Source organism: Poecilia latipinna, unplaced genomic scaffold (assembly GCF_001443285.1).
Source record: "Poecilia latipinna isolate Pla-1442-1.1 unplaced genomic scaffold, P_latipinna-1.0 Scaffold438, whole genome shotgun sequence".
NCBI lineage: Eukaryota > Metazoa > Chordata > Actinopteri > Cyprinodontiformes > Poeciliidae > Poecilia > Poecilia latipinna.
The window spans coordinates 322,233-335,817 of NW_015113054.1; the positions used below are offsets into that span (position 1 = coordinate 322,233).

At 36.1% G+C, this 13,585-nt stretch overlaps 2 protein-coding genes across 2 annotated transcripts in view; one reads left to right on the forward strand and one right to left on the reverse strand.

Moving 5' to 3' along the window:
• jak1 (Janus kinase 1) overlaps window positions 1-13,585 on the reverse strand; it is a 39,772-nt gene that overhangs the window by 20,998 nt on the left and 5,189 nt on the right. The window contains exons 2-11 of the mRNA XM_015038337.1: window positions 10,945-11,153; window positions 9,214-9,337; window positions 6,683-6,833; window positions 6,337-6,500; window positions 5,909-6,177; window positions 4,877-4,998; window positions 3,366-3,542; window positions 1,609-1,766; window positions 1,151-1,265; window positions 413-599 (exon numbers count right to left, since the gene is read on the reverse strand). Of these exons, the coding sequence (XP_014893823.1) occupies window positions 413-599; window positions 1,151-1,265; window positions 1,609-1,766; window positions 3,366-3,542; window positions 4,877-4,998; window positions 5,909-6,177; window positions 6,337-6,500; window positions 6,683-6,833; window positions 9,214-9,337; window positions 10,945-11,146 (1,669 nt within the window). The 5' untranslated portion in view covers window positions 11,147-11,153. The remainder of the gene's footprint in view (window positions 1-412; window positions 600-1,150; window positions 1,266-1,608; window positions 1,767-3,365; window positions 3,543-4,876; window positions 4,999-5,908; window positions 6,178-6,336; window positions 6,501-6,682; window positions 6,834-9,213; window positions 9,338-10,944; window positions 11,154-13,585) is intronic.
• Window positions 8,513-13,585, forward strand: part of ak4 (adenylate kinase 4) — a 33,429-nt gene continuing 28,356 nt past the window's right edge. The window contains exon 1 of the mRNA XM_015038341.1: window positions 8,513-8,731. The gene's annotated coding sequence lies outside the window, so the exon portion shown is untranslated. The remainder of the gene's footprint in view (window positions 8,732-13,585) is intronic.

The window sequence follows — 13,585 nt, forward strand, 5'->3', positions numbered from 1 at the left end:
CAATGACAGACTCGTTCCTACGCCCTTGGTCCCACCCTAGTCAGACGTGGTAAATCCAGATGTAAACCACTATGAAATTACAAAAAGTCTCCTGGTTCTGACTTCGCAGCCAAACAGACTTTTCTGCAGAAGTTTCAGTCAATGCTCCAAAAATGTAATTTAATCCATCGGATTAAAAATATATCATCAGGGTTGACTATAAGCTTCAGAAGTGCTTCATCTGAACTTTAATGACATCACTGAAGTTCTGAAATTAAGAACATTTATGCACTTGATGAGGAGGTGAAGCTATAATTGAAATTGCTTTAACTTTGTTTTACATTTCAAGGTTTGCTATGAGATCAGTAACTTTGTATTTTGTACCATCTCCCCTTGCTCGGCCATTAAAGTGCATTTATCTTTTTTTGTTTACCCCTTGGCTGTGGAGGGCAGCAGCGCCTGAGCTGGAACTGCATGTTGTCGGTGTGGAGACACTGACGCTCCAGGTGCTCCAGCAGCTCCTTCAAGGTGGGCCGCGATGTGTCCGTTCCATACAGGCGGTAGCCATCAGAGTCCACCTCAATCTGGAAGTTCTTATACTGGATAGTGAAGCTGTCAATCTGGATAGAAATGGGACATAGTAAATTAGGATCAAACAAAGCTACACAGATTGAAACGGAGAGAAAAATAGACTAGAAGAAAATGTATTAATAATTTAACCTTTATGAGGAAAAACTGAGAAAGATGAGACCAAAATGCGTAAGATGCAAAAGGAAAGTAAAAATTTGAAAAGTAAACGATTAGATGAGAAAGTATATCTAATTAAAAAATAAACATCCTGTTTTTATTTTTGTAAAGGTATTAAAAGGCAATTCCTCTTTTTAAACTTTCCATGAATTTTTGTGTGACTGTACAATTGCTGATTGGAAGCTCAAAAGGTTCTCGTAAGCTACACTCCACCCAATCCCAAAAACATCTGCATTAGTGAAAATTTTTTACAGTGAATTCCCAACTTTAGGTTTTCTTTGTATCTGTATCAAGTTTAAAATTTTAGTATTATGACAACCCTGCATATTATTCTAAAAACTTTTGATACACCATAAAAAAAATAAAATAAACCAAGGACAGAATCAGAGAAATTCTTCTAAATGTCATGGAGGGTTTACACTACCTCATGACAGACCACAGTGATGATGATGAAGTTGTACTCAGTACAGCTCCAGCGCAGTATGTAGGTTCCTTCCTCATTGCCCTCCTGTCGCAGCTTTTGGACGGCATATTCAGTACTGGAGAAGGAGAAAAACAGACTTAATTATATTCACTGAAATCAGTCTGAAGTGGTTTTGTAGAATTAAGTGAATAAAGTAAAAACATTTCTTTCAAGTGCAGTATATTATTACAGTAAAAACTGACTGAAGTAAGTCTTTGCAAAAAAAAAAAAAAAAAAGAAGGAATACAAATTTTATCTGCTACATTGTGGGTATTTTCTTCACTTTAGACTGACTTAATGTTACAGTGTTTTATCTCTCGCTGTACAGGAAAACACAAGCATCAAGCTCAAAGACGTACAAACACCATATTCAATAAAAGTGTGGTAAGTATACGCTAATTAACAAAAATAATACAAACCAGATGGGTCCATGGCAACCAGTCTCTGTGTTCTGCACCACCAGGGCAGGTGCCACCTCCTTGCACAGGTAATGGTGGGCATCCACAATTAACCTGAAATACCCATCAACAAGTGCCACAAAGGACATGGCTTCAGCCCTTGACAGCAGTTGGAGTTCCTGGAGGGAAAAAGAATTAATTGGTATTTTAATGGAAGTGAAGACAATATCCATCAGGCACTCCTTAAGTATCATTTTCATGGAGGCTAAATGTTACTCAGTCCAAAGTCATTTTAGGAGGAATTCTGACATCACTGTTAGTCATCACTTGCAGTTGGCCACAGGATGCAAGCTTAAAACCAGTGTTTCTCAACCCTGGTCCGCACCACCCTCCTACTCTGCATGTTTTAGATGTGCCTTTCATCTATTCCCGAACAACTGATTCAAATGATTGCATGAGCACCAAGTACTACAGAAGCCTGTTAATCACCCAGAGATACAATTCAGGTGTGTGGCAGAAGAGAAATCCCTAAAACATGCAGGACAGGGGGGCGGTGAGGACCAGGGTTGAGAAACACTGCTTTAAACTGTCTTTAACCAATAACTGCTTGGACTCATCTTTCACATTAGTCCAGCATGGGGCTGTTAGGGATGTTGTGGGAGGAGACTCCGTAGTAATTTGCTGTGTTTCTATTGAACGTAAAAATTGCTCAAACTGGAATTATGAAAATAAATTTGCTGGATGAAAAAACCTTTTTCAATGAAAAGTTTTTGAGTAATGGTGAGGTGGTTTTCAGCGTATCGGAATTTTAGTATTTCGCAAATCTGCAAAGTTTTGCGAAATACAACAAAACTTTTTTGATATTACCACAATATCAAAAAAGTTTTGTGCACATTTGCAGGGGAAACATAATAAGGAGTGGATTACAACCCCAATTTAATACAATTTCTAAACACACAACATTTACAAAATGTAAATTCTAATAATTTACCAATTATTGCCTACAGATAATGAAATCTTAATTTTAATTTTCAGAGACCTGACCTGGTCACTGAACACCCCTTTTCTGAAGAGGAAGGCCCAGCAAAGACTCTTCTTCCTCAGGAAATTGAAAACCACTGGACTTCCCGCTCTGTTGCTAAAGAACTTCTACAGAGCCGTGATTGAGAGCATCTTCTGCCTCAGCATGACTGTGCGGTACGACAACTGCACAGTCGAGGAAAAAAAGAATTTGGCCTGGGTGGTGAAAACTGCCCAGTGGATCGTGAGGAGTCAGCTACTCAACCTGGATCTAATATACACTGGCAGACTGCAAAGGAAGGTTGATTGTATTGCCGCTGATTCCACCAACCCAGGACACAAACTGTGTGTACTGCTACCGTCAGGGAAACGATACAGATACATAAAATGTGATAAATTTCAGTGGAACAACACGACCAGATGAAAAGGCTCTTCAAACAATCTCTGGGTCTCCATTAACTTAAGATTGGGAAACGGGGAAGTGACAGTTCAGTCCTCTCCCTCCTTTGGAAAAAGACTTATTCCAATTTCCTGGAAACTGGTTTTGGGGTTTTGTATTAGCTGTGAGCTACAAACATAAACAAAAAGTTGAAATATGTCTGTATGTGATGAATCAAAACAAGTTTTAAGTTTCAAGAATTTAATAACCAAATTAAATTAACTTTAGGGAACTTGTTGGGCATTAGTCATAAGTACATAAAACCTTGTTTATGTGTAGTATACAATACTTCACAGATGTGTTTGTGTATTGGTCTCACCATCTTCTTGTTGTCTTGTCTCATGATCGTGACTGTTGTCTCTTTGATGACTGTGTGTGTGATCATATGGAAATCACAAAAAACCACCCAGCCATCATCCGTCTCCTTATTCCTGTTCTTCTGTTTTTCATCCTGCTTGCTCTTCGACTTGCTTTTGTCTTTGGGCATCACTGGCACCTGTTTCACAAATTCAACATGGCTTAAAAATAGTTTTTTATTCGGTAATGACATTCTGCAAATCAACAACTTTCGTCAATGACACCAATATAATGTCTATAGCTGGACTGTTTGCCCAATTAAGGGAAAGTATCAACTAAATCTTTAGCTGTTGGTTCATTAGAAGTATCCTGATTTAAGCCATTGTATTATGCCATTTTCTAAATTGAAGTCCATTAACATGCAAATGGCTTAAAAGTCTGTATTACAAACCAGTTTTTCCCAATCCTCAATCCTCTAGGCACCCTGCCCTGCATGTTTTAGATGATTCCCAGTTTTAACACGCCTGATTCAAATGATTGCAGTTCAGTCAAATGTTGTTAATCACCCCTCAATTAAACTGTGTACTGAAGCAGAAAAACAACTAAAACATGGAGGGCAGTGTGCCTCGAGGACCAGGCTTGGGAAACGCTATTATACACTATGCCAACTGGGGTTGGTACAGAGAAACATTCCTTCTGTTTCTTAGGTTTGAAAGCACAAAGCTAAGAATCCAAAGCAGTAATTTTGTTCACTCAAGATTAACTAGAACCACATTGAAATATAGGATTCACCTAATACACAATCAGAATGGGGGGACGGGGAAGAGTAAACATGCTTAAGTCAATGTCAGCATAAGGCATTATAATGTTCTTATTTTATTTCACTCACTTGCTACTGAGATTTCGATCATAGCATTGATTTTGAAGAAATAACTGGACTGATATCAATAAACATCTACTCTTAAATTAATCAGATACACCATATTGCCAAAAGTTTGGATCTGTGATTTACTGGTGATTTAGAAAAAGGCCTCGCTTGCAATTTCCAATCTAATTTATCCAAGCGGTGTCAGATCAGGCTGAGGTCAGGATCCTGAAGTCTTTTCCTTTTCCCACAATAAAAACAAACTGGTACCATAGTCAAACATGGCTATAGAGCATAGTCATGCTTGAACAGGAAGCAGCATAACCCCAGAGTAATGTTCAGAATGTCTTGGCATGCTGAAACATTAAAAATTACTATCTCTAGAACAAAAGGGCCATGTCTAACTTCTGTAGCTACCGATTTAGCTAGAATAAAGGTTGGTGACCTCTGGGCATCATGACCCTCAGCCTCCACATGTCGTATGGTGGTATACTACTACATGTCTGGGTTACACCTGCAGCATTTGAAGTGATGAAAGCACTTGAATTCAATCATATTAATGGCAACATAGTGTACTTACAAAATATTTCAATCATTGCAGCCCTATGGTTAAGACACGCCCACTCATAAAACAAGAGATCCCTGACATTTTGTTTGTGTTTACTCACAGCTGCTGGTTTTTGCCTCCAGGAAATGCCGGTGGTGCCAATGACAAGAACTTGCATGTCACTGCTTGCCTCCAAGTTCTGATTCTGACATTTTGTCTGCAGCTGGCTCTGGTTATAGTACCCTGGAAACAAAATGTTTAAATGTGTAAATATATACAAAATATATTACAAATATATGTACAAAACCATATATTTTTCCAAATGTTTTATTTGTCTTCAGGTACAAAGATTTTGTAAATAAAGAGAGTCAGGTTGGGTTCATAATAAAATAGATATTTTGACCATTCAAACCATTCAGTACTTCAAATATTCAACTGAATTTGTTCAGCTGAATTCAACCTATATCAATAAACTATGCATAAAAGAGCTCATTAATTACATGTAATTCAATTTTTGTCATGTATGGTAATTAAATGTACCATACATTAAATAAATAAATTAGGTCATTTATTTAAATGTTTATTGAACTAGGTTCACACCACTAATTTATCCTCACACTAAGACTAAACTAGTTTGCATTTAATAATTTGATGACATGTTTTATACATTGTCTATTAAATAAAATGATTTAAACATTTACCAATTTCACGATAATTTTTTTTTGTATTTATTAATCTCATTTTATGCCTTTACAAATTAACCAACAAATAAAGGTTAATTTGTCGCTTAACCTTTATGAAACATGACAAATTATCAAAGTGTAAACTAAAATACCTCTAATTGTCCTAGAACTGTTAAATATAATTTAATAGAGGTACATTACCAAATTTCTTATGACAAACTGAGTACATCTCAAAGAAATTATACTAAAATGAAAAGCTTTTTAAAATGTCCCTTAAACAAGTAGAAACTGACACAGCAGGTAGTATAAAACGCCCCATGATAAAAGCCTTTTGTTTGTAAGAAAAAATATTGAATGCTTTCCTCCAGAGTGAAAAAGATAAGTCTTTACTCTATAAGTACGAGTTGAAGCCAGGTAGCAATTGTGCTTTCTTGGATTTTCTTTGATGATAAAATTACATGAATTCTTACCATAGTAACCTCCATTGGAGAGTTCCTTCTCTTGTGTTATAGCCAGGGAGACGGGCTCAAAGAGCTCGCAGCCCATTCTGCTGGTCAGCCCCTCCATGGTGGCCAGGTATTTGATCTTCAGATCATAGCAGGTGATGTTGCTCTCCCCAACTGTTTGGGTGTTGAATTCAGCAAGGAATTTCTTGAACACGTTGCTGATGCGGATGCGGGTCAGGATGTTCCGCTGCTTTATGATGGAGTTCAGTGACTCCGGGATGAAACGCTTGTAACTGGTGGGATTAAGATAAAAAGAATATTTTAACTTACCTGTGCAAATCTCCTGTTTTATCTTAGGAAACATGGTAAATAAATGTCAACTGTCTTAGGAAAAGTGAGGTATAAAGAAAGAACAAATTTCATATGCTTGTACATTGAGTATCGGATATTACCTCATCTCACGGGAAGCTGCTGAAAAGGGTATACCGATGTCCTTGGCATAGTGAGTAATGGCAAGCACGGCCATGCCCAAACATTCATTTTCTATCTCATGTTGCTCGGCTTCTGACTGGGCTGCCCTCAGGGGAGCCTTGCCCGTTTGAAAATCATGTTGGCACTGTGCAAAAACAAACATGATCAGTGTTAGAATTAAATCTGACACCATTCGTACAAGAACACCAACAACAACAAAAAAAAAAAACAGGAAGAGGTTAAAATTGGACATGAGAACAGAAAGGATCAAACTAGATAAGTTAAAAATGATGACTTGTGTAAAAGCTAAACCTTCTCAGCACACACCTGGAAATAAAGGTATTCAAGGGAACCAACGTCAAGCAGCGGCGTTCCCTCTGGTGTTTTCTGTGGGCTCTGTCCTCTGAGTTTATTGAGGCAGTGTCTCCAAACTGGAGACTCTCCTTCTGTGGTGCCATGCCAGTTCTTAAAATAGAATCTTAAAGAAAAGACAAAAATTCCAGGTTAAAAACAATAATACTCATCATCTGAAAACCAGGTTAGGCTTTATTTGTTGTGCTTGTTTTATGGTGAATTAACTTTTATTTAACTATGGCTACTTCTAACAGTGCGATTGTTCTTATTTTCCAATGTACATGTGGATCTTGGCAAATTAAAATCAAATTAGAAAGTTAGTTTAGTAATTAATTTAAAAAATGAAACTGATATTTTACACAGTTATATATTTTAAGCTTTTCTAATAAAAGCCCATAATTCAATTTCTCAGAAAATCATACTACTCCAAATGACACAGACTGTTTTTTTTAGAATCATATTATACTATGGGCTGTACAGTCATGAGGAAGACTGCTGACTTGACAGCTGTAAAGCAGACAGTCAATGACACGTACCACAGAAAGGATAAGAAACCTTTATGGGCAGCCTTTCTTTTTTTTCCTCATACATTGACAAGATTACAAAAGGTTAATATCCATGGCCTCAAGGTCACAGTTCCAGCATTGATCTGAAGACACATTACTTGTATATACATAACCAATAGGAAATCAGTTAGCCAGTAGACAGTTCTTTAAAATTAATATTCAATCTTCTTATAGGTAGCACTTCATAGGGATTTTCTGCATACATTCACCCTAAGAGATGGCTACTTCAGTTAGAAATTCATGCTGGTTGCACGAAACCAATATTTGTTTATGCAAAAAAAAGTTTTTATATTGGGACACACAACCATAATACACGGTTTGTTAGCTTTGTTTACTTAGGTGCAGTGCAGACAGACAGACTGCAGTAAGTACATAAATAAACTCAACGGACTCAACTTCAGCTCCATCCACAAGCAATTTTCTCTTCAGCTTTTAACAGCGGCAAGCATGGCAAAAGAGGAAGTGTGACTGACAGCACAGTAAAATATTTTTTCTTTCTGTATAACATGCTGCCAAACTAGTACATTGGAATATCTGAAGGGGAACTTAAAGAGTATTCCAGTCAAGTGTAAACATGACACTGCTTTGTCAGTATAAGACCTCAACTTTTTCTAAGTTGAATTCTTACAAAAACTCGCCCCAAACATGGTGGCAGAAAGCAATTTAGTCTGATCAATCCATAATTTGGACTTTGGACTCTAATCTTGGAATCACATTTAAAACTTTGAGACTTTAATCTGTCAAGTCTAAGATAAAATATCAAGGCATGGGCGAGACACTGGCATCAAGGTATACCAAAACAATAAAACTTCACATTATACTGCTCCAACAGGCCAAGTGTCGGACTAAGTGGAAGGGGCAAAGTGGGGACGTAATCAGGACAAGGGAACGGACTGTTGTACTTACTGACTTTTCAAACCATCAAGCAAATTTTTTATTTATTTATTTATTTTCAAAAAAGCAACAAGCAAAAAATCTAGCAAGACTTTGGTGACAGCATGTGAAAGCACCAGTTGCTCTGCAGGACCAGCTTATTTGGATAGCACATTTCAGTAACATCGCAGTTCAAAGTGCTTTACACCATAAACACTTAATACAACAACCAATTATGAAATATTACATTTAGTCAAAATGCCATTATCAAAATCATCAGAAAAATACAAATCAAATTTATTGATCAATGTTCCAGTTATTATGAATCAAATGCATCTCTAAAGTGATTTTTTTTAACCTTGAATTAAAAGAACTCAGTATTTAAGCTGCTTTGCAATTTTCAGGAAGTTTGTTCCAGATTAAAGAAGCATAAAAACTGAATGTCGCTTCTCCATGTTTGTCTTGCTGCAAACCTTGCCTGCAGTCAGAGCAGAGAGGAGTCCCATTCTACTCCGTGTCCACATTGTAAATGAATCCCACATGCTAATGCTGCGACACCAATGTTTGATAGCAACTTAAAAAGTTCAGAAAAACTACTCTATCAGCAAAGTAGTAAGCCTCCCAGACACATTGTTGCAAAGGTGAGCAACAAGCAGTGAAAGTGCAAGCTTCAATTAGAATCATTTGATTATTGGTCATTCCTAATGTGATCCTTTCCAGGCAGGGAAAAAAAAAAAACAAAAAAAAACAGTAAATCTTGTTAAGTCTTAATTATGTTCCTATGTAAACATTCACGTGTAAACATTACCAAAAGGTTTTAATGCATCCGATTTGTTTAGAAATTCATTACACAGATTTCTTTTTTCAATTAAACAAACAATGCAGTTCAAACTGACTGGTGCAGCATCCATATATTTTTCCAAAGCTCTTGAGTTCAATAAATTAAGTCAAGAACCCCAGTGAAATGTTAGAGCTGTTGGCCAGATTGCAAGAGCTATTAGCACTTTTGTTCTATGAAAACATAATATCCAACACAGTTAGTTATGGCTGCTAACTCATTCTTACCTCATGCGATAGTGCAACTTGATACCGCTGTCCTCTTTGATGTCAAACTCGTGGCTTGGAGAGTACCAGGTGCCAGTTGCATCATTGTAAAGGGCAAACAAATTATGGCACAATGGAGAAATGGCTAAGAAAGAAGAGAGAAGAAATAAAAGATAAACACTAACTGCTAAAATGATTAACTAGGAAAGAAAGAGCACCTACATGGCACAGATCAATCAGCCTATAAAGCAAGATGAACTAATTAATCAATACACAAATTCACAAAGTCTTACAAATCATTCTTATTTGTATCAAGTGCTCTCTCTTAGATATAAAATATTTTTAAAGATTTTTCTAAAGCATATTTTAAGTACAAAGAAACCCAATTCAGTTATATTTTATTTTCTTATATTTTCTATTTTGAATTTCTATGACATGTTTAGAGTCCAGTTTTGTTTATTAATTGAATGACTGTACTTATATTTCAAAAGGCAATAAATTTAAATGAAGTGAACAATAGAAAAATACAAGCAAAAGGTAAGCAGATTTTGCCAAACAGCACAACCATTTATCAGCTGTTGGAAGATGTTCAGAATATCCGACTGTAAATTAGGCTTTGGCCAGTATGACAATTTGACAGTATGACAACATTCAGTAAAATTAACCCACTAAATTTTATATTACTCTTTAGGTTCATAATTTAAAGAATATTAACTATTGACATTTTGTTCCTAAAAAGGTATCACAATGGAACAGAACTATATTATCTGGTTATCCAGGCTATTTGTTCAGGTAGCAAGCCTCCTGTCAACTCTAGTTACTTCAATGTCTGATTACCATATTTTTCGGACTATAAGTCGCTACTTTTTTCCTACACTTTGAACCATGCTGCTTATAGCCTGGTGCTGCTTTTCTGTGGACTTTTCTTCAACCACTAGGGGGCTCTTTAGCAGGAAGTGAATCATTGGAAGTTAAATTTGGAAATCAAAGAAGAAAGTGCTGATTTTCATTTAGAACAAGCACATGCTAGCAGTAGGCACGACAGAGAAATGTTTTCAAACACATACTCCCTCATCATGGAAACCACACGAAGAAGTTCATATGATGCAATTTTAAGTTGAAGGCTATCGATCTGGCCTTCAACTTAGATTTATTAAGAATTATAGGAAAACCAAGAACCGAGAGCGGCGGAGACACCAGCGGCTTATAGCCCAGTGTAGCTTATTTATGTACATTTCCAGTTTTTTTTTTTTTTTTTAACTTTGTGGGTGTGGCTTATAGTGAGGTGCGCTCTATAGTCCGGAAAATATGGTACTCAGGATAAAGATTGTTGAAAAGATTTGCGTTTGGAACCTCAACTTAAACTCAAATTAAGTCAGTTTTAATCATTCTTCCAGAAACTCTAAAGAAAATGTTTTTTCTGTTTGTTTTTTTTTTCTTTTGCATCATACCCAAATAGATAGAAGAACTTGTTTTGATTGGCTATTACCACTGTACAACTTTACTGCATTTCCACAGTGTTGCATGGTTTCTTATCAATTTGTTTTGAAATATGTCAAGTTGTGCCTTAAAACTGTTTAAGCATTATAGATTTTTGCATCAGAATTCGAATTTCAGTCTGAGTTCATATTAAAGCCCCAAACCTGTGAAATGTAACATTTCATAAAGGTCAGGTTATGTAAACCTGATGTCATATCAGGTTTACAGTTCTAAAAAGGTAGAACTGAACCAAACAATGGGGAAGTTACTTACTGCACTTCTTGGCAGCAGTGACGCACAGCTCCTCAGCTGTGTAAGTTCCTTTGATGTACTCCAGGTGGCGTATTTCTGGTATGTAAAAGTGGATCTCCAGGCCCAAAGTAGAAGCAGGAAGGGAGGAAAATTGGGTCTTCTTACTTTTCCTCATCTTCATACAGAGTTGCCTGCTCAACTCCATCACAAATGAAGTTGACATTCAGATTCTGAGGACATGGAGTGAGAAACAAATGATACAAGTCAGGCACAACATTCAAGGCTAATGTAATGGCTATTCTGCAACAAGATTCCTGGCTTTAAGCATTTTTATTTTATGATTTATTGGATATAACAACAAATAAATCCAAATATTAAAGTCATTATAAACTGATTTTTAGTCTTCTCCTGGTTTCTGTTTTTAGCTTTATATCAGGACTGTCCTCTTTATAAGGATGACAACAAAGTAAAAAAAAGTAGTCTGTTTCCTCAATAGAGGTCATAAATTTGAATCAGAAATAAAAACAAGAGTTTCACAAGACTGTATCCCATTATGCTAAAGTATAATCCCTATCCTTCATTCAGTTTGTACCAAACTCCAACAAAGCACATCAAAGAACATGCTTTTTACAAAATAGACTCTGAAAATGGGAGGCTGGTCTTGGTTTTGATTAATTTATTTAAGCAGGACGCCAACAAAAACAAATAAACATGTGACAGATTATTATATTTTTATATTCCATTATTGATTTCACCACTACAATACGATCTAAAGCCATCCTTTCAATCCAAGCACTCAACTTTGTGGTTAGCTTAGTACAAAGTAAAAGCACTTGGTGTGCAATTTGTACAGCTAGATGACCATCCTTCTATTGAGAAAAACTAAAAAGTCAAGCAAAACAGCACAAAAAAAGTGTGCAGAGAGACAGTTGGTACATGACCAAAACTGCATAGCACACATTCTTTCAGCAACAAAAAAACAATGTCTCAGCAGGGGCATTTGTCAGATAGTCCAAAACAAGGAACTAAAAAAATTCCAGGTTCTTGTTAATGTACTTGTTAGATTTAGTACATTTTATACTTCTAAACTCTGATTCCCCTGCAACCACCGCTCACCTAATTCTACACCCAGTGTCGGTAAATTTCCCATGCAGCACATTACTAAATAAATAGCAAGTCAAATTTAGTTCTTTAAATATATTGAGTTTGGTTAAAACATTCATCAGGGCTTGTATGATGACACAGCATATATAAGAAAAAAACCCACTAAAGTCTGAAATACAAGAAGAATCAATAGTACTTTACTCAATAGCAACGTAACTGGAAAAAAGAAGCTTTGGTTCACATTTTATCAACTTGTTCTTCCCAACTAAGCTAAGTAAATGTCTTAAAAGTCTAAGAAGCTATAAAATATAATTTTAAAAAAAAGAGCATTCTTTGTTCTTTTTCATCACAAACTTCAGACATTCACATAAAGGAACGTTGCTAACAAAGTCAGAAACCACCACAGATGAATTTCTTCAGAAGAGAATATCTGAGTCATCTTCCTCCAAACAGCAGGTTACTCAACCTGTTACAATATGTCACCTCTTCCTTTACCGTGTAAATGGACACCAAATACAACCAATGGCTTCAAAAGAGCAAGATTTGCCGTTACTTCACGATTATGCGCTTTGATGTACAGCGCATTACAATTACTAGTTTCATTTTTCCCACCAAAATAACAGGAAACAATGTTCAGTCTCTACTAAGCTGCAGACAGACAATGGCACTTGAAAGTTTTCATATGTTGGAAAGAGGTCAGTCAAAACACAGCAACAATTCATTCTATATTCTTGTTGGAAATGTTGACAGTCTTTTTGAAATCAACTTACAGGAACTACTAGTACTACCAGATAATATGTGCAAAATGGTCTGGAGTTGTCTCTTGTCCTTATTAGGCACAGACCTGTTGCCAGTATGTACCAAGATTTTAAAAAGTTACAGTTCCAAAATTGTAAAACCTTAATCTCATGTTTCTAAAGTTGACAGTCCTTTTGAAGAGATGGCAGCGAAAACGGTAGGCGGTAAATTCTCTGGCAGGATGGAGCACAAAGTAAAGTCAATCCTGTTCCTGCACACTCAAGATCAGCTACAATCAACCACACTTTTCATTTGTTGGGCAATATTTACGTTTGCTCAGAAAATGAACAATCATTGCGTGAAAACTAATGGCACACCACCCATCTCCATTTTAAAATGTAATGGTGTTGAGCTGGTCACAACAGATAACAGCTTACTGTTTTTCACAGAGTAGGGTATTTCTGCTTTAATATTTGAAAATTACTTAATTCAGCAGATGGTTTATCAAAATGAGTATAACTACAAATAAATATTATACCAATAGCTGTAGTATTCATTATGTGACATTATTTTGATAGCAGCAGATATATTTGTTGCCACTTGTTCATGTGTTAAATAACGATTAGATACAATCACACATTTTCAGGCTCAACAATTACTGACAATTGTGGCTACTTGTTTGCAACTTCAATTAGCCAAATACAAAGTTGATTATCTGCTACCCAAACACAGTACTGCTTTAAAAAAGCTTAATTGGCTTAAATTGAAGTTAAATCTAATTTACTACAAGCTATGTGGATAGATACTGCAAACAAAAAAA